We start from the raw sequence: 24742 nt of genomic DNA, 5'->3' as shown, positions 1-24742 counted from the left end.
CGGCCGCCGGGAGGGCCCATGCCTCTCCGCGGCCGCCGTAGTCGAATAGGGGTGGGGGTGGGGGGGAAAAGGTTGCCCGGCAACGAGAAAAAACAACCGGAACCATCGGCTCCAGCTCTGAAAGAACGAAGAGGTGAGGCCGTTCACCCCATTTCCGCTCAGAAAGCGAGACCTCGCCTTTTCCCTTCGCCTGTCGCATCCTCTCAGGATCCCCGCCGCATTCCGGGAAGCCTAGCACAGACTGGGAGCCAAGCAACCCATTCTGCGAGTATGAAATCCCAGACCCTCGACGTCGCGCCCCGACCAGACCTGTGCCCTCCCCCCCGCCCCCACTCCACTCCCCAGATTGGTTCGGGGTCTCCTCCTTATCACAACCCTAGAATGATTCAATACTTAATCTCCTTTTCCCTCAAAAAGAGAAAAAGAACCTCCCAAGACTAGGCCTCATTAAACTGTCTAGACCCCCAGCACGGCCTCCAGCCTTACTAGGTATAGACACGCTCACAACAGGCCAGATCCCCAGCCCCCTGCTCAGCAGCTATCCTTATGTAGCCCCTGTATTACACAACAGGAAGAGAAGGCCTGGTCAAAACAAAACCAGAAAATATAAGAATACCAGAACTCCGAAGGCTGGCATTGCAAAATGATGATCTTGCCCCCAGCTTCTCCGCCCCCGTTGCCCTTTCCAGAGTCTATAGATGCTTCGACGAGGCACTGGAGATCCTGCTTCAGAAGTAGAAGCTAAGGGAACGAATAAGTGTGAAACTTACTCATTCAACAAATTAGTTATTTCTATAGCAAGGACTAGTTCTTAATTTTTTTTTTAAATTCCAGACGCTAAACAGGGTCTTTTAGGCAATTTAAGGTGGATTTTTAAAATTTACTATAAATTCATCTGGGATAGCAAAAATTACCGTTTGAAAGAAAGATGGTGGGACAGAGAGGAAAAAGTATTTGGTATTATAGTGAAAAATCTGTGATTCACGTATTAAATGGTTTTAATATTCTAATTAATGGAAAATTTCAAAACTTTCTGGAAGAGATGGATGGACTTGGGTTGTGTTGTGGGGGAAAGGATTGAACTCCAGAAGTTTGGGGTCTCAGAAATTATTTGTTGTCTTAGTTCTGATTATATAAGTAAAATCATACTAATTTAAAGACAATACTCTCTAACAAATCTCTAGGTACAATAGGCAGTTCCTTCCAAGGAGATGTCGATTCCATTCTCCAACACCCACTACCGAATTCCACAAGGATTTGGGAATCTTCTTGAAGGGCTGACACGCGAGATTCTGAGGGAGCAACCAGGACAATATACCGGCTTTTGCAGCAGCATATTTTGAGAATCTTCTAGAGAAAAGAGAGAGTAAGCTTTTTTAAAACAGGCATTTAAAAAAAAATAAGAGATGGAGCATTTGATTATGTTGAAACTTGCTTAAGATCATCCCTATTCCAGAGAAAGCCTTTATGAGGCAGGTAGCTTCAATTAGCAGTTCCTGCTATTTGAAACAGCATGTGCCTTTTTGACAGGCTCTCTTAAATAACCGCATTATTTCACATTACTGAAGATTACCAGTTTATCACCCAGACCCTCTTCACTGTTTTTCTCACAGACCCATGGGGTGGAAGGGGAGCTCAGGAGAGCATCCAGTCTAGCTCTCCATTTTCCAGCATGCTGCCCTGTGCATCCCAGGCAGTTGACTGTCTGTTCTTCCTGGGAGTGGAGTTTGTGGTTTTCTGTACATTTTGACTCTTCTTATTGGAAAGTACAAGTGTTGTGAAAATACAGTTCTATACTCCTTAGATTAAATAAGTTGGTATTCGTTGGGGTGTATGAAACTGTTCGTTGATAAAGGCACAGAGAAAAACTGCTTTGAAAAGTGAACTTCCAGCTTGGAAGGTAATTTATATTCTTTTTCTGTATTTCCATGGTCCCAAACTGTCCAGAGAATGAGATTCATGCTATCAGTGACTCTTTGGTTGACTAACAAAGCAGAGTTTCTTCACTTCCATAAATAAAATTTCAAAATTCCCAGCCTTGAAAGTGCACGACTATTAAGACATGGCCCATTGGTCAAAATGGGAATTATTACAACTATAAGTTTCTATTAAAAACCTTGACTAGAACAACCATTTTAGTTTTGGGGGTTTTTTTAGATTTTTTTTTTTAGAGGAGGTCCTGGGGATTGAACCTAGCACCTTGTGCATGCTAAGCCTGTGCTCTACCACTGAGCTATACTCATCCTCCAAGAACCACCATTTTGTATAAGCTGTTATCATCACTACTTTTGATTACAGTATTCCAACAGAGTACTAAAGGTGACCAGAAATAGTCAGCAGCAAATAAACATTCCATTTTAAATCATTTTACAGAAGGAGGAAACCTATCACACGGCTTGAACTGAAACAACTCCCAAACACATGCACAACTCCACCCCCTTGTCTTCTTTACTCTACCTTCACAGAGCTCAAAATCTCTGCCGATTTCCTGAATGTTGCTGGTCTTTTCCATTTCCAGTCAGTGTGAATACTTATTGCACAATTTGAACCTTAAATGCCACTAAAAAGCTATTAAGAGAAATCCTTTAGGGTAAGAGGTGACTTGTAATGAACATTCATTTAATTTTGTTATTATAACATTAATTTTACAAATTCATGAGTAAAAAGTCTTCAGTTGTTTATTTAATTTTAGACCTCAGAAACATCCCATTACAAAAACATTTGAGTCATTTGTTGCCAGATCGTGATAAAGCAATTGGTGATTCAGACTAATGGTCTCAGAATACAAGCTCTCTAACTAATAAAAAATGGGTAGAATTATTTGAAAAAATTTAAGCACCACACCAATTTCCCTTCACATAAACCAAGGTGAATTGTCCAACTGATACAAGGATCAGAATTTAGTCTCTCTAAAAAGAAAGAAAAAAGTCCTCTGGACCAAGTCTCTCACACAATGCAAGAATTCCCTTGCCAGTGTTCCTCATAGGTAATTGCTAATCTTAACTTCTGATAGTTTGTGACAGGAAAGGGTTTAGTATGTAAGTGGTATCTCAAATCACTAGGGAAAAGGTAGGCTTTTTATTAAATGAACTTGAGATAAAATGTAAAAAGATTAAATTGGATCTATTTCTTACATCATATACTAGGATAAAGTTCCAAATTGATTGGAGATTTAAATATTTTAAAAAATGAAACCATACAAATACTAGAAGAAAACATAGATGAATTCCTCTATAATGAAGAAGAGAAAAAAATTTTGCTAGCTAAGTTGCTGTAATTACTTTAAAAATCCAAAAGCAATTAGGGAAGAAAATTGATAAAATTAAAACATAAAAGTAAACTTCTACATGGCAAAAATCACCATAAGGAATATAAAACTACCAATGACAAACAAAAAAAAAATGCATTTTATATCACAATGGGTAAATAAACCTAATAAATAAAAAGCTTTTGTAGAAATGGTGAAGAAAAAAAAACCCTATATAAAAAATGGACAAGTGGTATGAGCAAACAATTTGCACGAAAACAAATGCAAATGGACCTTAACATATGAAAACATACTGAAACTAACCCATGATAACAGAATAGCAGAAGCCCATATCAAAACTACACTGAAGTACTACCACCAACCACTACAACTCCCCCCATCAATTCACAAAATGCCAAAAGTTTGCCAGCTTATTCTAGGCAAGGCTAGAGGGGAAATAAACAAACACTGCTGGAGGAGATACAAAATGATACATAACCCGAAGGAGGGGACCCTGGCAATATCTGCCAAAATTATACACATAAACCACCTTTGACACTGAAATCCCATTTCTTCACTTTTCATTGTATTATTACTTGAAGAAGCACCCCGAATATTCATCATAGAGGATTTCTTGAATAAACTTGAGTACATCCACACTACTGAATAATGTACGGCTATAAAAAACAAACAAAAATGGAAGGAGGAAGATTTTTATATGATGCTATGGAGTGATCTTTAGGATATATTAAGTGAAAAAGTAAGGTGGAAAAAAAGTGAATATGCTACTAATTATCTAATAAAGGGGTGTTGATGGGAATGTATAACTGTTCATTTATATTTTTTAAAAGAAAGAATAAAGCTTTTAAAAATTAACATTTACCTCTAAGGGAAGAAGGAACAGAATGGAGGGAATAGAATAAAAGCTAGACTTCTCTGAATACATCTCAAATCAAAATCATATATATTTAACATAGTTTATAAAATAGAATTAAAAATTTTACTTGTTAGACAATTTCTAAGATTTAGAAGCAAAAAGAATCAAATAAGCCTAACTAGTATTGAACAGGTAACATAACCACACAAAAAAATTATTTCAGGTGACTATATAACAGTAATTTGTGCATTCCTGGTGGATATAGCCTAAAAACAAAATGAAGTTTTAAGAAAATCTTAAATTGTTTTCAATTATCATTGTTGATAATACTGTAGTTCTGTTATTCTGAAATTATATTTTTATATACTGTAGGACATAACAAGTAAGTAACTATCCTACCATCATTGGGAATAGGATCTTCAGTGTAAGAAAAATGACACACAAATATAAAAATGAAAGAAGTTAAATTCTGTAGTCCTGAATTTGAGTTGAAAAATATCAGGGTGACTTTACAATATATTTTCTCTTTAAAAAATGAAAGTATTATTTTCTAGCTCTACATTTTTAAAAATCAAACAATGACCAACCCAGTACCAATGAGCACCTAGTCCCTAGACTGTGGCTTCTAACTACCATTTCCCAAGAACCAGGACTTCTTGGAGAACTAACCAATCCCATGAACTGGGTAGGAGATATGCAAGATGAGCCTGAACATCTTGCCATGCCAGTAAACAAGAAAGTTATCAAAGATTATTAGAGTTGTTTCCAAAGTTATTCCAAACTCAGGAATATCTCAGCACCTGAGTAAGCTCCTACTGGTCAATTTTGGACAATGAGAGCATCAATAGGAATAATAAATGCAATGGATTGAAATTCATCCTATTTGTTAAATATTCACTAGTTCATAATGACTTAATTAAAAAAAAACTTGAGAGGATGCTAAGGAACCAACTGATTATTCTGAAAACTGGTAAATAAAGGGTTATCAATCAAACCTTTAACCTGCCTCTTCTATAAGACCTATATTTCAGAGTAACTAAATAGGGAAAGGTTTTTTGTTGTTGTTGAGTACTCCAGAAATAAAGAAGTAACGATCAAACTAGGACATTGCCATTTTAGAACCCCTAAAGAAATTATCAAAGCAGACATAGTGGGCCCACAAAAACTGTAAAAAGAGGAACAACCAGACATATATTTCCTGACAGAATTATACTGCACTGTCTATAAAGTATTCTTGAAAAAAATCCAGCCTGAATTAGATTGAACCTATAGATCTAACTAGCATACAGGAAATTCAAAGGCAGAGGAACTTGTTAAAAAAAAAATCACCAGGGGAATGGAATCAGAGATATCTAAACTGTGGAAAACTCCAAAGGAAAAATGACTTAATTTCCTCAACAAATAAATTGCAAGGAAAAAATGTGGGGTGGAAACAGGGAAGTTTCAATTAAAAGAGATTTAAAAGACATAACAAAAGGCTGTGTGTGCCCATTGTTTGGGTCCTGATTTGAACAAACTAATAGTAAAACTAAATAAATAAAAATCTATTAGACAGTAGGGGAAACTTGGATAGTTGATGACATTAAGGAATTATTGCTAGTATTTTTAGGTGTGATAATGGTATTGTGAATTTATATCTTAGGATATTTAGCAAGTATTTGTAAATGAAATAGTAAGATGCCTGAGATTGGCTTGAAAATAATAAGAAGAAAGGGCAGGAAAGTGAGGAAAGTTACAAATAAAGTAAAATCAATCATGAGTTTATAATCATTGAATCTGAGTAATGTGCACATGGGAATTTGTTATATTCCCTCTACTTTCTAAGCTTGAAATTCTTCATAATGAAAAGCTAAAGAAAATTTTGTTTAAATATAAAGAAAAATTCTGCTTAAATATAAATACTTCTATGTCAACTGACTACTTAATATGCCTAATTAAAAAAACTCTCTTCCATCCTTCGCTTTTCCAAACTTCCTTACTATTTAGCATTTATTTTTACACATTTTCCTATGTTTACTAATACATGTTTATAATTTTCTATATTTATATTTAGGTATTGACATTTATTCTCTCTCCCATTTTACTATAAATTCTATGAAGGCAGCCATTATGGTTCTTAACGGCCTTTCTAAATATCTTCAAGGGTTCATCTAATGTTTAATTCATCATCAAACATTTAGTAATCACTGGTTTTATCTATAGTACTAGGCTATGTACAACATCAGTAAAATTTTTGCCAGGCAGCAAAGAACCTATGCTTTGAAAAAAGAAAACTTGTTTTATGTTAACAGTCTACATTTACTTTAATGAACTCAAAATAAATCTGAAATTATTATATTTTTGTTATTTAGAAACCAACTTTGATCCAGCAGAGTGGGGGACTAAGGTAGACGACCGCTTCTATAACAATCATGCATTCAAGGTATGGTCCCGAGAAGCTATGGGCTTTGGTTAACTCTTCTCCCTGTCTCCAATACAGAGATTACTGGGATCTCCCCAAAATCATGAATATTGTGAGAGGCATCACAAATATCTTGTTACATATATTTCAATTGAGCAGTTCTTTCCAGCAAGAAATTCATTTCTAAAGTATCTATACTTAAATTTAAATCCTGTACAGTACTTAAAGATGATCTGTACATGAAAGTAATAGAATAATTACTTTCATTTGTTCAAATTTTGTTGAGTATCACAGTGCTTATCCATAGCAGATACACAGTGAATATTTATTGAATTAATAAATATTTCATGAAATAAAATGCTGTTCTTCCAGTTATTTTATTATCATTGAGCGCTTACAAAAGATTAATTAGGATTGAAGATAGTAATGGTATAGAGTTTTCTCTATAAAGCCTGTCTGTTCAGAGACTGAGCCCATCTTCCCATTAGCCTTCTCAGAACCAGCCTTTCTCAATCAAAGCTCCTCAAAACAGTTAAGTGCTACGCCAAAGGCATCCATTGCATGTAAGGCATCAATGCCTCTCCTTTGTATCTAGAGTGATTCTGTTTATGTACCATCCCTGGGAAAATTGAGAAAATAGTCACTCAAAATATTCTGTACCAATGAGGAAAGCTGGTTGAGGAAGTCCATGTGTGATCCAGCATCATTGGCACCAACTGGGAAGTTGGTAGAAATTCAGTCTCAAGCTCTACCCCAGGTCTACAAATTAGACATTAAATTTAACAAGGTCCACAAAGTAATTTGTAGGTACATTAAAACCTGAGAAGCACTACTCTAGACAACTGTAATACATGGGCCACATATACCAGCAGATATTAGAATCAACAGGAATTAACAAAGGTCAAATTGTGATAATGTTCCACAATAGATTTGGAGGGATTTCCTGGGAAAATATCTGGCCCTTATTCCATGAGTTCAAAAGTGAAGTCCCATCCATTTATGCCTGCCAGATACGGGAATGTATGGGAGTGTTCTGTTTATTTCAATTTAACTAGATTCTCTGTGTTCACATTTTATTGAAATCAAAAGAATAATGTTGAAATTTTTAAAATCTTGTGTGACATAGCAATTTTACAGTGTTCTTCCTTCTCTTTCGAATTCTAAAGACTTTATTTGATTAGCTTGTATGTCCTTAAATTTCTGTTTTATGGATTAAAGAAGCTTTCTGCGCAGGTTGTGAATTAGCAATGCCTCTCTCTGGAGGAAGATTTCAGTAACCATGTCAAAACAGACAGAGCTGGTTTCCCATTTTTGTAGTTAAATCCTTCCTCACAGCAAAACTCACTTCTTTGACTTCATTAAAAAGTCACCTTGACCTCACACTCTGGAACACAGTAGTATTTACTTCATTCCTATTTAGGAAACTATTGGGCACCTCTTTTTTATTCTTTATTACAGCATCAAATCAACTTTTAGTATAAGACAATGGTTTGTTTATAATACAAAATAATATTACACACATTCCAAAAGCAAAAGATCAAACTTTGTTTTTTTGAAGACCAATGAATTGTTTTTTTTTTTTAACCAATTCATTGGTCTTCAATATTTGTTCATGCATATTCTCTTGAGAGTTTTCTCTTATATCTTTTCCAATCTACCTTCCTTGGTAAAAAAAAAATATGTATTTAATTCCCACTAATCAATAACTTAAAGTAATATTTAATTACCTCTAAGCAGTTTGACCCAAGACTTCACTATTTTGGAAACATTGCCTATTTGGCCCTCTCCCTTCTTTCCAGGAGCAAGAACCACCTGAGAAGTGTCCGCCTGGAAAAGAAAAGTCTCAGACATCTATGAAAGAGGAGACATCCTTAGTAAGTTATATTTTCCATGTACTATTGGATTCCTACAAAGAGTGATGCCACTCAATTTAAAATTGTACTCCAGTTATCAATCTAGTCTATTATCCATATTGCTATAATTATGATTTTGCTTTCTAGATAACTAATATCAGTGATACACTCTCGGGTGGGTTGTATTTAGCCATGCCTCTTATAAAGAAAAACTCATTCTTCCCCTTAAAAGTAAAATCTTATTTTCCTTAAATATGAAATTCATTTCCTTAAAAATGAAATCTAGATTGTCATTGGATGGGAAAATCTCCCCAAGACGAAGAACAGACAGAATTCACAGCCTCAGTCTTGATCCTTTAGATTCACCTTCAACTTGGGGAATTTTTCACTAATTGATGCTGTCAACACCACACAGTGGCAAAGGTTCAGAGAGAGCAAAGGGAAACTCATGGGGAATTACACACAACCAAATAAAATGGCTTTACACAATGAGTCCTACTCACCTTCCATACATTTCGCTCTACAAAAATGACTTTCTGCCTGACAGCCTACATCTGAGCAATGATGAGCTGGGTTCAGTCCACTCTCAAAGATGCCTGCATTCAGTGGTGTGCTAGAGCCAGCTCTTAAGAGACAGTTGTGCACGTATCTACACAACCCCAGGTTCAGTAACACAACTTTGATAGCCTGAAATGAGCCACAGTAGTATCAAGACCACAGTAAATACTACACCTCAGGACTTGTTTTTCTGGAGAGACAGTTGTTCAACATTTACCACGGTATCGCTGTTCTGTGTGCTTCCTAGTCTAGACTCAAGAGAACCAGGCCTAGTGAGAAAGAAGCGCTCGCTGTCTACAGTGCTGAAGCCCAACTTCTGAGTTTCTTTTCATGTATTAATGTCCCAATTAGTTGCCCAATAATTGACACCCAAACTGGACATCCCCCTCAAGGAATACCTTACTTCCTACCCAATGGGGCATAACTTTTGCCCTATATCCTTTATAAGTCACTTCAGAATTATATCAGTACAACTCAATCAGTCAAACAGTAGCATAAGATGCGATGGGAGGTCAGGAAGAAGGGAGTGTCATTTCCTTACATCTTTAGTAGGTGCCCTTACACAGGCTTTATGACTTTGAACTGAGATCCTGTTGATTTCCAGCTTCAGCAGGATCCACCTGCCCACAGAAGGTTATCATCTCAGATGAGGTTATACCAAACCGTGTGGATTTTACAGTTTAAGAGCTAGATTTGTCTCACTGTTTGTAATGGGAGAGGGGGGATTTTAACAACCCAAAGGTCCATTAGTGGGATAATTAATTAAAAAATCAAGGTACATCAGTACAATGGAATACAGAACTGTCATTAAAAAAAAAAAGAATGGGCAGAATTACATACTGAATAACACAGAAAAAGACAATCAAAATATACTGTTACTTAGAAAAAGTAGCTGCAGAACATTGTGATTAGCATGACCTCATTTTTTAATAAAAAGGCAAATATATACCCATGTGAATACATTTGCATATAGAGAAATTTTAGAAGGATATATATATATATACTCAGCCTGTAATAATGGTTAACTCTCAGGTGCAGGAGTTGGGAAGAGGGAGAAAAATTTCACTACCAGAGACATTTTAGTTTTTAAAAAAATATTAAAGCTATATATCTATTGAATTATACACTTAAGATCTATGTGTTTCACTATCTGTAAATTATACTAAAATTTTTTTAAAAAGAAACTATATACAAAATTTCTGCCAGCCATGAAAACTGACATTGGACTAAATGGATTTCTTTTGGGCACTTTACTTTAAATGTATGATTTTGATTAGCTAATCATTGAGAAATTAAGGACACTTTAATCCATTTTATGTAATCATGATTCTTTTGAAACAGCACATTTACTATTCTTCTTGGCATTTTTACCATGCTTCAAGGATTCTTACTTTCTTCCCCCCAAAAAATGTTAAATAGGAAACTGTCAAATAGGAGCTATTTTGGGGGGAAGAATTTGGCAATGATCTTTTATTGCAGAGACATATCAAAGAGTGACAAAACAAAATGCCTACTATTTTGGCATTCACCATTTGGTTCATGTACTATAACATGACAATATATAAAATTCCCTCAGGAAGCAATGCATTTCAGTTGTTGCATTCCTAAAATGGTTAAATGTATGCACTTATTTTAATGGCATCAAAATATGGGATGTTTAAGAAGTCTACTTTTTTTTCCTTTCCACAAAGAAATCTTCTGAAGAAGACAAGGACAAACAGAAGGCTGCTGTCAAAATCCAAGCAGCCTTCCGGGGACACTTAGCCAGACAGGAGGTAAAGAAAATGAAATTGGGTGATGGTCAAGAAAACAAAAGACAGGAAAGCAAGTGAGGAGACTGGCTTTACCCCCCACCTCTGCCAGAAAACACGAAAAAATAATCCAAATCCGTCAACCTTGCTGTCATTGTCTTTTTTTCTTAGTAAGTGAGACTTGATGTAGTGAAGTAACATTTGTTGCTGTTGTGAAAATCTGTCGTGAGCATTTGTTTAATAAACATGCCATTGAACACATGCCTCTTGAAGATCTTCTCTCAGATCATGAGTCTTATTTATATTTCTCCCAAGGCTGTGTATAGAGATCCTTGGATTTAGGGTTATAGAGCAGGAGTATCTTGAGTTTTCAGAGATTTCAGAGGCTGTCTGATCTAACCATTATCTAATGAATAAATTCTCTCTCACACATCCCTGAAAAATAGTCCTTTGGCTCCTGTTTCACTCCTAGTAGTAGAGAATCTCACTGCCTTTCAAGGATAGTCCATTTAATTTTGAATAACTCAAATTATTAGAAAGATAAGCTGAGTCAAAAATCTGTCTCCCTGAAGGTTTCACCCATTGGTTTTCATTCGTCATGCATGCATTCAACCTTTTATGGAAGGAATGTATCGCGCACAGTTCACGTTCTGGGATTTAGTAGTAAATATCTGTTCTTACACTCATGCAGCCGACAGTGTTTTTATTGTCTTGCTCTCCAGAACCAACTCTCCAGACAAGACTAATACATCATGTTTGAAAAAAACAAAAGCTCTCATAACATCATAAATACTCTCTTCTTCAGCTAAAACTTCCCAAGTTTCTTTAATGTGTAAATAATACCCATTTCACAAACTCAGAGGCCTATGTCTTTTATTTTTACGGTGAACCATTCAAGCTCCCAGAGCCTTATTTTTAGTAAGTTCAGTCTTTCCTTTTTGAGGCCTCCCCGCCCTTGAATATTCAAGAAACCGCTGGGTTCATGTCTTAGACCAAAAGATGCAGTTCCCTTTCAGAAACAAAATGGAGAGAAAGTAGAGTTTGATCATTTAATTAATGTTGTTGCCTTCTACCAGCAGACTGAGGTCATGTCCTGGCTGATATAAATTCCTGTCTGCACCACTGTGAATGTCCCAGACTTTGGTTCTATGATTCCACCTCTCTTAGTCCAAAGTCACACATCCATTGTTCCCCAAAGCTCAATGACATGCCTGGGTGTCTCCGACTTGAGGAACTTCTAACCAGCAATATGTGATTCACATCCAGTACACACACTTAGATCCTTGTCATAAGCCCAGACATTCTCTTTCTGCAAAGCAATTTTATTTCAGGTGCCTCATTGCCTACCCCCCATCACTGAGCCTTTGTCAGGCTCTACAACAGAAGTTCACCCAACTGATCTCCACCCAAATACAGGTGACTTATGTCAATGAGTTCAAGGTTGTGGCATTCATTCTCTAATCTCCACTCACCTCTGGGCAGCCATCCCCCTTCCAAGGTCTTACTGCCAATAGAGAGCTGCATGCTAGCTAAACACAGGTCTCTAATATCCAATCCATTATCTTCCATGCATCTTTCCTCGGAAATGGCATTGGAAAAAATTCCCTTTTTGGTGGATAAGTGAGTTTCTCAACCTGATTCCTGCCTGCAGAAAGTTGAGAGCACAAAGATGTTTACATCTCGGACATCCTCTGTCTCTTTTAGTTGCTGGTAGTGCTTCTGCCAATAAGCTTTTCTTAAAAACTTTGTGAGTTTTCTACGCATTTGAGTCCAGTCAGCTCCATGTGTCAAAAGCTGCACTCACAATTTCTTTAAAGAAATGTCTCCCTCTTTATCTCTAGATTTAATCCTACTAAGAGGAATGAAGAATTGGAACCAATATTTCAAGGTACTGAAGCCTAACAGCTGTTGTAACTGATCTCCCTGTTTTACTCTTTTCCCCTTTCAACACAAAAGCCAGAGTATCCTATTAGAGTTTGTCATATCATGTCACTGCTGTGCCTAAAACCCCCAATGGTTTCTCATCTCACTCAGAGTAAAAGCTAAAGTCTTCGTAACAGTCTACAAAGTTCTATGCAGATCTTGCCTCCTATAACCTCTCTAACCATTTTCCCTTTTCTGTTTTTCTCCTTGTTTACTGCTTGCTTCCTCCTCCAAGAATGTATGCTCTGTGAGGATAGAGATTTGGTTTTTTGTCCACAATCTAGTTCCTTTTTTATATGCAGCAGGAAAGAGTGAAGTATTTCTAGTGGCTTATACAGAAGATGGAGAGGCCCGAACAAATATCTCTTCCATCAAATTAACTTTGATTGGGTTGTACCTCCATCCCTGAATGAATCATTGCGATTTGGGGTGGGGGAATATGCTAATCAGATTATACCTATCACTGTCAGAACCCACCCTTGGAATAGGGGGTCACTTCTGCTCAAAAAGCCAAGCTGAAAGTCAAGGAAGTTTGAAGTCCCTTATAGGAAACAGAGTAATGTTGTCAGGAAGAAGAAATAGTGGATGCTGGGCAGTCAACCAACAAACACCCACCACAATAATTTACTCCGCGTGGCTTCTCACTACCCTGCACCATTTGTTAAATTATTGGCAAAACCAAAGCCTAGGGGAGTATCAAGAATGAAAGGAAATTGTTAAAACAGTGAATGAGGGGTTAACAAACACAGGCAGGCAGAGATTTGAGTAGCCTGCCCCATAAATTGCCATGTTCATGGTGTTCCTTGGAGTCATACAAAGAAAATGAGAATCTCCCAAAAGAAAGATCTTTGGCATCTAGGAGCATATGAAAACTCATGTGAGAGCAAAAGAACTTAAACTGCTTTTAAAATACATGCAAAATGTTGCTCTGTGGGAGGTTAGGCGTGAGAGTTTGTGAACATGAATTTTTCATAAAACGTTCATGTGAACAGTGTACCTAGAGATAAAGGGTCTTCTATCAAGAGCAGCAATCGGTCCTTTGTAATAAACATAAGTCCCACATAATCTGGAGGTCGTGCTCTCTGTTGCACTGTGGACGAAGCTCATTCAGGGCTCCTGTGAGTGAGGGAGGAGGCCAAGTCAAGAATCTGATGGTTGCTGTCATTCTGCCTCTAAACATACTCACTTTTGTAACAGCTGTTGTCCTAAGCAAACTAAATAGCGACTTCCTTAATTTCTCAATAAAATTAACCCAACAGTTCCTCTCTACACCTCAAAACAACTTGAGTTTTCCAACATTTGAAAACAGTTCATCAGGTACCATATTTTCTTCAAACTGTAGGTTTTCTCCTATGAAATTATTCCCACGTTCTTATTTTATGGGAAGGAGGGAAGGTTATACAGGAGCCAGGTACTAATGTCCTACATGCAACTCACTTGGCCTGAGGATTTTTCTAAAAGGCAGGTTACAAACATAAGACTAGGACTTTGGCTCTTCATTTTCAGTCCTATTTTCCCTCCCCCATATATTTGTTTTCTGAAGGGGAGGAAATTAGTTTTCTTGATTTCCGCTTAGAGGAGGTATGGGGGATTGAACCCGGGACCTCTTGGGTGCTGAGCATACGCTCTATCACTTGAGCTATCCCTTCCCCCCACTCTCCCGTATATTTGTTATGTGCATATAATGATGGCCCATTTTGTATCAATTTACAATGCTGACAAACTCATTTCCAATCTGAAGTGCTTTTGACAAATGTAGCTACTGGGCTTGACAATTATTTATGCCTGTAAGGCTCTCAGAAGAGACTGAACATGCAAAATGCACTACTTTACAAGGGGAAATTATTTTTCGTGAATGAAATATGCTTGGGAGTAAGCAGCCTCTGCTGTGTAGAGCAAAAATGCAAACGCTGGCTGGGTAGTGAAGTCACTGCTAACTAAAGCCTCAAGAACCACATTTGGAACCAAATCCGTTAGCAAAGGACTGCCAACACTTCAATACCGAGAGGTCACCACCGGAAGTGCTGAAACACACCATCCCAGGGGTCGGATATAACGGAGAAGGTGTGAAAGCCGGCCACCACTCTGTCCCTGAAAACATCTGTCTCAGAGGCTTCTGACCAAGAAATAAACAAGAAAAAAAGAGGCTTTTGACCAAGAACTAAGGAACTTTATTCCATTGAAATCATATTACTAAGAAGTAGGGCTCAGTCTGATAAATCAGTCATTAAACCGATTTTGGAGACCATCAGGAAAACTTGTTCTGGAAATCCTTGCAACAATAGGAAGCATGATTGCCTGGAGACCTAACAAGCAATTGGTAGGAAAACAGGGTGCTTGCGGTGTTATGTTGACAATCCTGAGTTTAGAGTCACTTGCTTTTAGATTGCTTGGATGACGTAAGACTAAGAGTGTGCTGCCCAGACCTGGCCCCATCCCACCCCATCCCACCTTCCCAGGACTGAAGGCTACTTCCTTTCTAGGAATTACCTTCAGCATTAGGGAGCTGCTTCAGCTTAAACTGCACTCTCCCTGGACGTGGCTTGCATCTAACAACTAGTCACTTCAGTAATACAACAGGTTGGCCCTTTGCCTCAAATTGAGACCACCCTGCAGGGCCATTCCATCCCCCAGCCGTAGGATTGGCTGAGCCTGTGCTGCAACTTGGTCCTCTATCCACTCCTGCTTCCCTACCATCCTTACAAGTGTTGTTTCTGAATGCACTCACCGGGAAATCACCTTCACCTTTACTCAAACTCTCTAAACCACTGGTCTCAAAACACCATCCCCAGAGAACCTGACCTATGATAGGTAATCTGAAAATCTCTGACATATTTATGCACATTTAGAAACTCTTTTCTTCCTCTAATGTCATCTGTATGAAAACCCAATGATGGGCATACCTGCTGATGAGGGAGAGCTAATCTATAACAGATACATATGCATTTCTATTTCTTCTCTAAATAAATTATAATTACCAAAACTTCAAATAGTAATATCATGTACTGAACTGTGTCCCCTCCAAAATTCATATGTTGAGGCCTTCATCTCCAATGTGACTGTATCTGTGGACTTTGGGAGATAATTATGTTTAGATGAGGTAATGAGGCAGGGCCCTCATGATGGAATTAGTGTCCTTTTGGAAACAGACAGTAGATCTCTCTCTCCCTGTCCTTCCCTCCCTTCCTCCCTCCCCACTTCTCTTTACAGTACAATGGCAGCCCTAATGACGAGGGCTTTGCATCTATGGACTATTAAATAATGAAATGGAAGTCAGTCACTTAGCTGCCACTTTGGGCCTCATATCAGATTTTTCTAGGGTTGACCATTTCTTGACTCTCCAGTATCACTTCCACCACCCCCTTTCTACTAATACCTAGCTTTTCTTTTTGGTTTCTACTCTTCGCTAACCTGGATCAAAAGTTCAGCCAGCTCAAGAAATAAATCCAGATTGGCTTAAGTCAATTAGCCCCTCTTACCCCTCAGCAGGCTCTCATTATTTCAAGACTTGACATGTGACTTAGGCCTACCTAATTAGGACAGAAGCTCTCACCCAGGAGTGATTTCACCCCCCAGGAGACATCTGGTTGTCACAGCTCAGGGTGGGGAGGAAGGATGCTACTGGTACCTACTGGGTAGTTTTGCTGCGTATGCTTCTTACCCTCCTACAACGCTCAGGACAGACCCCCATCCCAAAGAATGACCCAGCCCAAATGTCACTAGTGTTAAGGTTGAAAAATCCTGAAATTAGGCATAAAAATGTCATGTGGCTGTGAGGGAGAGCAAGCTTTAGAATAAAGCTGACCTAGTAGGAAGCAGGGCAAAAAGACAGAAAGACATCATGTGTGTTCTTGAGTGATCCTATCAATGACCTGGGGACTCAAAGCTGAAGCCCGCGGACTTTCCACTTGTACGAGCCAGTTAAACCCCTTTATTTTTAACGGTTTTCAGATGCAACTGATAGTAAAAGAATGGAAAGGAAAAATGTAGACATAAAAAGTAAAAACCAAAGGAAAAGAGAGGAAAGGACATGAGGTAGTGACTAAACAGAGTAGCAGCAACAGCCAGATGTGTGGAGAAAGACGAGCTGGTGTTTGCCCATCGGGTCTTTCTGACCTAACAGTTGGGAGTTACTGGAATTAACATTGTAGAGGATAAAAGAAGTACCTAAATCATGATCCTTTTCTCAAGGACCATAAGACATTCATCAGGGAGATAAAACATAATCCGCAAAAAGAGTACAGAAATACAGAGGAAGGATTTTAAAAATACAACACAAAAAGCACAAACCATAAGAAAAACATCTGATAAATACAATCACATTAAAATTTAAAACTTTCAAATATCAAAAAACACCATAGGCAAAGTGAAAAACACAGCACAGAATGAGAGGGAGAGATTTGCAATTCAAAATGCATAAAATTAACAAAAGATTAGTTAACCAGAATATAACTCCTACTCAGTATAAAAACCGTGCATGAGAATGGTAAACACTAAATTCATGATAGTGATTACTGTGGGAGGAAAGCAGGAAGATAGGACTGGAGAGGGAACCAAAAGGATCTCAGATGTATACAGTCGTCCCCCAGGATCCGTGAGGGATCAGTTGCAGGACCCCCGTCCGGATAACAATATCCGCAGATACTCAAGACCCTTAGTGGCTCTCTCAATCCACGGATGCAAAACCCATGGACACAGAACCCACAGATAAGGGGTGCCCACTGTGTATGTTTTTTTGCTTTCATTTTTTAATCTGAAGCAAGTAAGACAATGAATAAAAACAAATAAGACAATTTAATGATGCTGAGGGATAGAAACATGAATATTTTTATATTATCCTCTATTCTTATCTGTATGTTTCAAATACGTTTCATCAAAAAAAATATTTATGAATTCCTGCAAACCATTAAGAAGAAAAAATTAGACCAATGGGCAGGAAGAAAATACAAGAAGAGGAAACCCAAATCCAATAAGCAAATGGCAAAAAGATGTTCAGCCTCCCCAGTAAGGAAAATGTCCATTAAACAATAGTGATGTATAATTTCTTATTTGTAAATAGGCAACATCGAAGTCAGGCAATACTAAGTGGGTGATGTGGAACAACTGGAACTCACGCTGCTTTCGGGGTGAATGCAAAGCGTCAGGGTAGCTGCTAAATTTGCTGAGGACATGCATACCTGTTAGTGTTTAAAGTCAATATATGGTATCCCTCTCGTCCTACCCCCAATTCTGAACCAGTTGAAGGAAAATTAGAATCAAAAGATAGTGTTTAGAAACAGAATGTTCAGATGGGACTATGAATTTGATCAGTAACTCATACATCTCAGACATAGTGAGACCACCACCGACGTTTGGACTTTTCACGTGGGGAGACAGTGACAATGGTTTTGTGAGAAGGTAGAAACACAAAGTGGATACTGTTGTCTGCAGGTTCACATATGCTTAGCAGGACGCATGTGAACCCAAGTGCCCCAAAGAATAGACAATACTCATCATTAAGTTATCACCCCTCAGCCTCCAGCTTACCTCCTAGTTGGCTTTGTGATGCTGGCATTGGGCTCTGCGCTCCATGCTTCTCCTTTGCGAGCTGGACCTCATTTACACTCTGACAATAAGGCCGTTAGGGAGAGGGTGACATGCTCCTTTCTGTCAACCTCCTGCCGGCTTCCTCTGCCTGTCGGTGTCACCCCGCTTCCTCCCCACCCCAGAGCAGCCGGTCGGGCCAGAAGCAGCAGAATCCAGCTTTCCCACAGCCACGCCAGCCTCATCCCAGCCCCTCGGAGACACCGGCCCCGGCCAAGCGGTGTTCCTCCTCAGAGGTCTGGGTTTCAGCTCTGTGAGGCCCTTTCACGGAGTTTCTAACAATCCAAACTTCCTTTCTTTCTGCCTCCAGGCCTAGCAGTGGTAGCTGCTTCCTGCGATTTCTATCTCCTCAACAGCTGAGTTTTCTCTGTTCGCTTTTTCCGTCACTGCCAACATGCTGACAGCTCTTTATGCCTGATTAGCAGCTCTTTATGCTAAATCCTTGCCTATTAGGATAAGTACAGTGGGTTTTGCTCCCTGATTAGATGGTGGCTAATTCAGATGAGGATCAAAATATCAGAGTTTTTTTCACCTAGAAGGGTGGATTGCAGACTTCTAGATTAAGATGGAAGACTGAACACATGCATCTAATTCTGTATCCTCCAGAAGCCCCTTTAAAACAACAGCAGGTGAATTTTTCTTTTACATTAAACATGGTTAGTGCAACAGGAAAAGAGGCAAAATCAACAACTTTTGGAAGCTGGAAGCTAGATTCAGCTGAACCGAGAGAGCCAAATCCCAAACCCAAAGTGAGGATAAGAATCAACACAATTTGCACCGCAAAGTTCCCTGGAATAGGCGGTAGCAGCTAGCACTGGAACTGGAGGTATCAGGAGGAAGGCCAAATAAAAGAAGATGGGTTAAGAGCTACTTGCGCAACGGTTAGATTTTAGATTCCTTTTCCCACTCCACGCCACTGGGAACCTACCCCTCACGCCATCCTAGCAGAAATCTGGAGGTTTACAGTCCAGAGAGAATAGAACGGCCCCCAGATTGGGACACAGAGGGCCCCTTGAGGACAGAAGCACCACACCCAAAGAAGAGTGTGGAGTGACCACGTGCACACAGAATCATGAGTCCAGGGACGTCCAGGCCTCTTTACCATTCATCCGTCAGAGCATTCTACCTTTCAGATGAGCAATTAGAAGGTCCTTCTCTGAAGAATCTGACCTAATATAACTGACATGAGAGTTTCTCAACAAACAGCCCATCAAATCACTTTGAAACTCAAAGTCAACAAGACCACCCACACAATGGTGAGAATGATCCAGTCAGTCTTCTGGTTCTTCATTCCTGAATAAAATCACTCTTGATCAGCCAAGGATTATGAGACATAGACATTTGGGCAAAGCCTCTAACAGAAAACAGAGATTTTTTAAAATTAAGTTAAATTAACTTTGAGAGACAGACTATGCAGGGAGAAGAAATCCTTTTCAAAAATTTCACTGATACCCTCAGAGAGGGACGACATTACATTCAATTTTTTTTCAAAGGGTAAACATTCAGGAAATGAAAAGCTCTTAAAAATGTCAAACTTGGGAGTAGAATTCTAAAACTCAATGGAGTCTGGCAGTTCCTCAAAAAGTTAAGCATAGAATTGCCATATGACCCAGGATTCCATTTCTCAGTGTATACCCAAGAGAATGGAAAACATATGTTTATACAAAAACTTGTACATGAAGGTTTATAGCAGCATCATTCATAATAGCCAAAAAGTGGAAACAACCCAAATGTTCATCAACTGATTAACAGGCAAACAAGATGTGGTATATCTATACAGTTGACCCTTTAAACAGGGGTTTAAATTACAGGAGTGCATTCACACCCAGATTTATTTCCAATAAATACACAGTCAGCCCTTCATACTGGTGGGATTTGCATCTGCAGATATGGAGTGTTGACTGTATTCCTTGTACTCCCAACATTTTATATAAGGGACTTGAGCATCCACAGATTTTGGTGTACATGGGGCTTCTGGAACCAATCGCCCTTGGATATCAAGGGACAACCTGTATAATAGAATAGTATTTTACCATAAAAAGGAATGAAATACTGTTACATGCTAGAACACGGATGAATCTTTAAAACGCTATGCTAGGTGAACGAAGCCAGACACAGAAGTCCACATACTGTATGATTCCAGCTATAGGAAATGTCCAGAATAGGTTATTCCATAGAGACACAAAATAGATTAGTGATTTCCAAGGGATGAGAGTAGCAGGAATTGGGATTAACTGCCAATAGGAACAGGGCTTCTTTCAGGGATATTGGAAATGTTCTGGAATTTAATAGTGGTGATGGAGGAGACAGACTATCTGCCAAAAGAATTGCAGGATGTCACTAACTAGTATCAACAGGAGTCGGGGAACATCTATTTAACTTGATTCTAAGGTTGTCAGGCCAAGAACATAATTTAAGGCTTGATTAGCTAAAATCTTTCAAAATGGATGCATAACTGGGAATTAGGATTTAATGTCATGGTTTGAGCACTTAGGAAGAAGCTTTGATAGATTGGCCAATCTCAACAGTAAGCTATCACCAGCAAGACTGAAATGTCAGAACTTCCCTGGCATTCTACAGACAGAGGAAGAGGTCTAAATGCTAAAGAACATGAGAAATGGATCTATTATATGCAACCCGCTCAACCACGCACAAGTCATATTTCCTCAGGAGTTCCCAGAGGATACTCCATTCCTCACAGGACTGAGAAATGAAATGAACTGACCCTCATCCTAAAACCTGAAATGCCACCTTGGTTCACTAGCCAGACTGTGCTTATGAAAGTCAAGTAAGAGAAGAAGTTTCCATCCACACTCGGTGGTCCATGGATCTATCTCATGGTTCCCAGTCTCAGAAGGTGTATTTGGAACAGATACACTTAGTAACTGGGAAAATCTCCCTGTTGGTTCTCTGACCCACAGGGTGAGGTCTAATATGGCCAGAAAGCAGGGCTAAGTAGAAGGCCCTAGAACTGTGCTACCCCCAACCCACTCCCCTGTGCTAAGCTAGTAGCCCAAAAGAAAGCTAGAAACCATCCCAGAGGAATTACAGAGTTAGTGCCACCATTACAGACTTGAAAGAGGAAAAGGTGTGATTCCAACCACATCCCCATTTAACTTACTTCCTGGCTCTTTCAGAAAACAGATGGTCTTGGAGAACGGCTCTAGATTATCACACACTTAATCAGTGATGCCATTTGCAGCTGATTCTGGATGTGGTAACTTTGCTGGAGCAAGACAACACAGCCCTTGGAAGCTGGTATGCAGATATTAGCCTAATAAATTCTTCCCCACTCCTCAGTCCTGTCACCAAAGATAGTAGGAAGCAAACTGACTTCAAGTGGCAGGGACAACAGCATCCTCCACTGTTAATGCCCCTGCGCTTTGTCAGAACGTAGTCTGGATAGACCTTGATTGTCGCAACATCCTGTAGAACACCACACTAGTCCATTACATCGGTATCATGATAGAAAGCTCAAGGACTTGCCACGTCAGTGAAATTCCTAAGGATCCAGTGGTCTAGTTCACATCAGGATGTACTCTCTAAAGTAAAAGACAATTGGTTGCACCTACCAACAAAAAAGAGGCACGATGTTTGGTAGGACTCTTTGGGTTTTAGAGGCAACATATACCACATACGAGTGTGTTGCTCCTTCCTATGTATCAGGAAACTCATAATAAGGCTGTCAGATCAATAGTTGGGTGGGACAGGTAGGCCCTCTCCACGAGGATTACTTTGCACAGGAAAAGAACAGGTCAAGGAGAGCTGCCTGACGGAAGAAGTATGGAGTCATATGCTGGAAAGAAAGGATGTGTCCATTCCAATCAGGGAAAAATCGTTAAAAGGCTCACCTATTTCCACTTAGCTCTGTTTCAAAAACCACAGTCTCAGGAAGAAGTATCTGTCTTAAATTAGAGAGGTCACATGAAGCTCAGAGCTCCTGGTCCTCTGGTGACACAACCAGGATTAGGCACCTGGGGTTTGCTTCTACCCAAGAGCATACAAACCCAAATGTAACAGTCTGAGTGTTTTAAAGAAAGTCTTGAGGGGAGGGTATAGCTCAGTGGTAGAAGTCCTAGGTTCAATCTCCAGTACTTCCACTAAAAAAATAAGTAAATCAATAAATAAACCTAATTACCTTCCCCTTCAAAAATAAATAAGAATAAAATGAATCTATTTTTAAACTGTTTCTTTGTAAGTAAGCATGCAAACTAACAAAAAAAAAGTTGAAAACAGAAAAAAAATTTAAATAAATAAACCTTTGCTACCAACACCATATCTGGCTAAAATGATATTGGAACATGACCCAAAGTAGAGGGGAAGAATGTGAAATCCCCGGGCAAATGTGCACAGTGTAGTACTATGGCCACTCTTACCTGCCATATCCAAGGATGATTTTTTAAAATTGTCCCTATTTTGTAACAACCACAGTGTCTTGCAGGACAGACTCCTTCTCAGGAGCAGACTACGGCGAGTCCTCGAGGTGGTTTTTCTCTGGGACCCTTCCCTAACGGACCTCAAACCTACACTCAGAGGCCAGAGGAAGGGGAGGAGTGGGAAGGGGTACCCTGTCTGGTTTTGCCTTCCCTCCGGCTTTGGAGAGGTTGGAAATAAGTGGCACCACGCACCCATTTCCCTGACAGCTGGGAAGAGGCAGGAGCTAGGGGAGTCCAGCGAACAGTCAGCATGGTCTCCTCTGTGAGACCAGCAGAGAGGAATCCTGAGACACAGGCGGGAGTCCATCCCTCACACCGCGTCTGCGCTCGCCCCCATCCCTCCGGGAGAGAAGTTGCAGCAGAAACCAGCGTCTTTGCCAGTCGGGGTCCCGCAACGGCTGAGAAGGCGGGGCCAAGAGGGAGCGAGGATTCGGCGAAGCTGGCAGCTTTCGGAAGGGGGATGGAGAAGGGATGGATTCCTAGAGCGACATGGAGGCCCGGGCAGGCTTAGCACGATGCTTGCTCCTCCTCCCGAGGAAGAGGAACAGGCTTTCAAACACCTGCCTGCTGAGAGCCAGCTCTCCCCTTTCCCTGACGGGGCTCCCAGCCTCCCGCAGCGGGGCCGCCGCGCTGGAGGGGCAGAGAGCCGGGCGTGGGGACAGCCGGGGGCGGGGGTGGCTGCAGCGCATCAGCAGCCGGGCTGCGGGAAGGCGGGCGGCGGGCGGCGCCCTTTGTGCCGGGAGCTGTTCTAGGGCTCAGATGATGCAGGGGGAGTTTTAGGCAGCATAATGACTCGTTTCTCCTCCACCACACTGCACTTAGCGGCGGTGTTTTCGTTGCGGTGGTTTAGCCCGCCGGCCCCGCCCACAGCCCGGGCCCCGGGCCCTCCAGGCAGGCCTCCTGCTGGGTACCGCCCCCCCTCCCCCTCCCCAGCCCCGGAGTGTGCGGCTAGGGAGGGGGCGGGTGCGATGCTGAGGTACTAATTGTATTAATGAGAATGGCAAACACACATCCTTTCGAAAGGAGAGGCTGTTGGGAATGCAATTAACCACTACAGGAGAGCGTAAAATATGTCAGGTTTAGCAAATGAAATTAGTATCTCCGATTACTAGAACTTCACTAATGAGATGAATACAAACTGCCTTTCCTGGTTGCAAGAGGAAGAACCTGTCACATAAAACCCAAAAGGCCATTTCCTGATAGGAATCTCTGCCACTGAGACAGGCATTTTCCGTGTTGAGGATTCAGGTTGTGGAGCCCAGAACGATGTTCCGGTGGTTGGTGACGCACACCCTGACATTACAAACCGAGGTTGGGGGGTTGGGAGGGGGGAATGTCCTTCTGGAACTGTGCTCCCGGGACTCCAGAGGGTTCTGGACAATCCCCAACCTGCATGGCAAGATGGCCAAGGATCCCACGAACCCCTGGCACCACACCCCAGTCACTTTTGCCACATTATCCACGCAGCCTTCCAGACCTGGAAGCAAGTGGTTGTGGCCCTCTTTTGGCCAGGTATTTCCGCAATGTCTGACATTTATTTCCTTCATGAAATTTGTATATAGCAAAAGCTGGCTTTGCTTTAGGCAGAGCATATGCTTCATATTTATTGGAATCAGTTTTCTAGTTCCTTAGCATTCTGTTCACTGATATTCCGTATGTTAAAAATATCTCAGCTTTTCCCCCTGATACTCAGTAGTAGGCAGCCACAGTTTTCCTCTATAGTTTTTCTGGGTAGAAACCAGAAGCTGCTCTCCACGGCCCCAGGGGAGTATTCTACACCTTTGGAGAGGATGACCTGATTTCCTACCCAGGAAGAGAAAGACGATTTTCTTACTCTCCACCAGTTTCCCAGCTAATGATACCAGGCAGCCTCATTCCAGGGAGTGAAGATCCTTCTTTTAGAAAGAAAAAAGCTAAGGCCAAAGACTTTGCCTCTCCCGTAATATTCTGGAATTCTGATTCTTCTTGCAAGCCTATAATGTATTTGGTGGAGGAAGCAAAAAGAAGATCTGAACTCTTCAGTAAGTCTGGGACTCAAGGAGATTGCAAATAAGCTCAGCAGGTCCACACTTCCTGGGAGGACTGGGCTATAATCTCCCTGGGACCTCACATG

The 24742-nt window shown here is 40.2% G+C and overlaps 1 protein-coding gene across 1 annotated transcript; it reads left to right on the top strand.

The window, feature by feature from the left end:
• The first annotated feature begins 1188 nt into the window (after nucleotides 1-1188).
• SPA17 (sperm autoantigenic protein 17) lies at nucleotides 1189-10948 on the top strand. The gene is given in 5 exon segments (XM_006174342.2): nucleotides 1189-1307; nucleotides 1309-1366; nucleotides 6476-6546; nucleotides 8325-8399; nucleotides 10628-10948. Coding segments are annotated over 5 exon segments (441 nt in total). The 5' UTR covers nucleotides 1189-1211; the 3' UTR covers nucleotides 10769-10948.
• The last annotated feature ends 13794 nt before the right edge of the window (nucleotides 10949-24742 follow it).

The sequence above is a fragment of the Camelus ferus genome, chromosome 33 (assembly GCF_009834535.1).
Source record: "Camelus ferus isolate YT-003-E chromosome 33, BCGSAC_Cfer_1.0, whole genome shotgun sequence".
NCBI classification, from domain to species: Eukaryota; Metazoa; Chordata; class Mammalia; order Artiodactyla; family Camelidae; genus Camelus; species Camelus ferus.
This window is presented reverse-complemented; position numbering and strand designations above follow the sequence as displayed.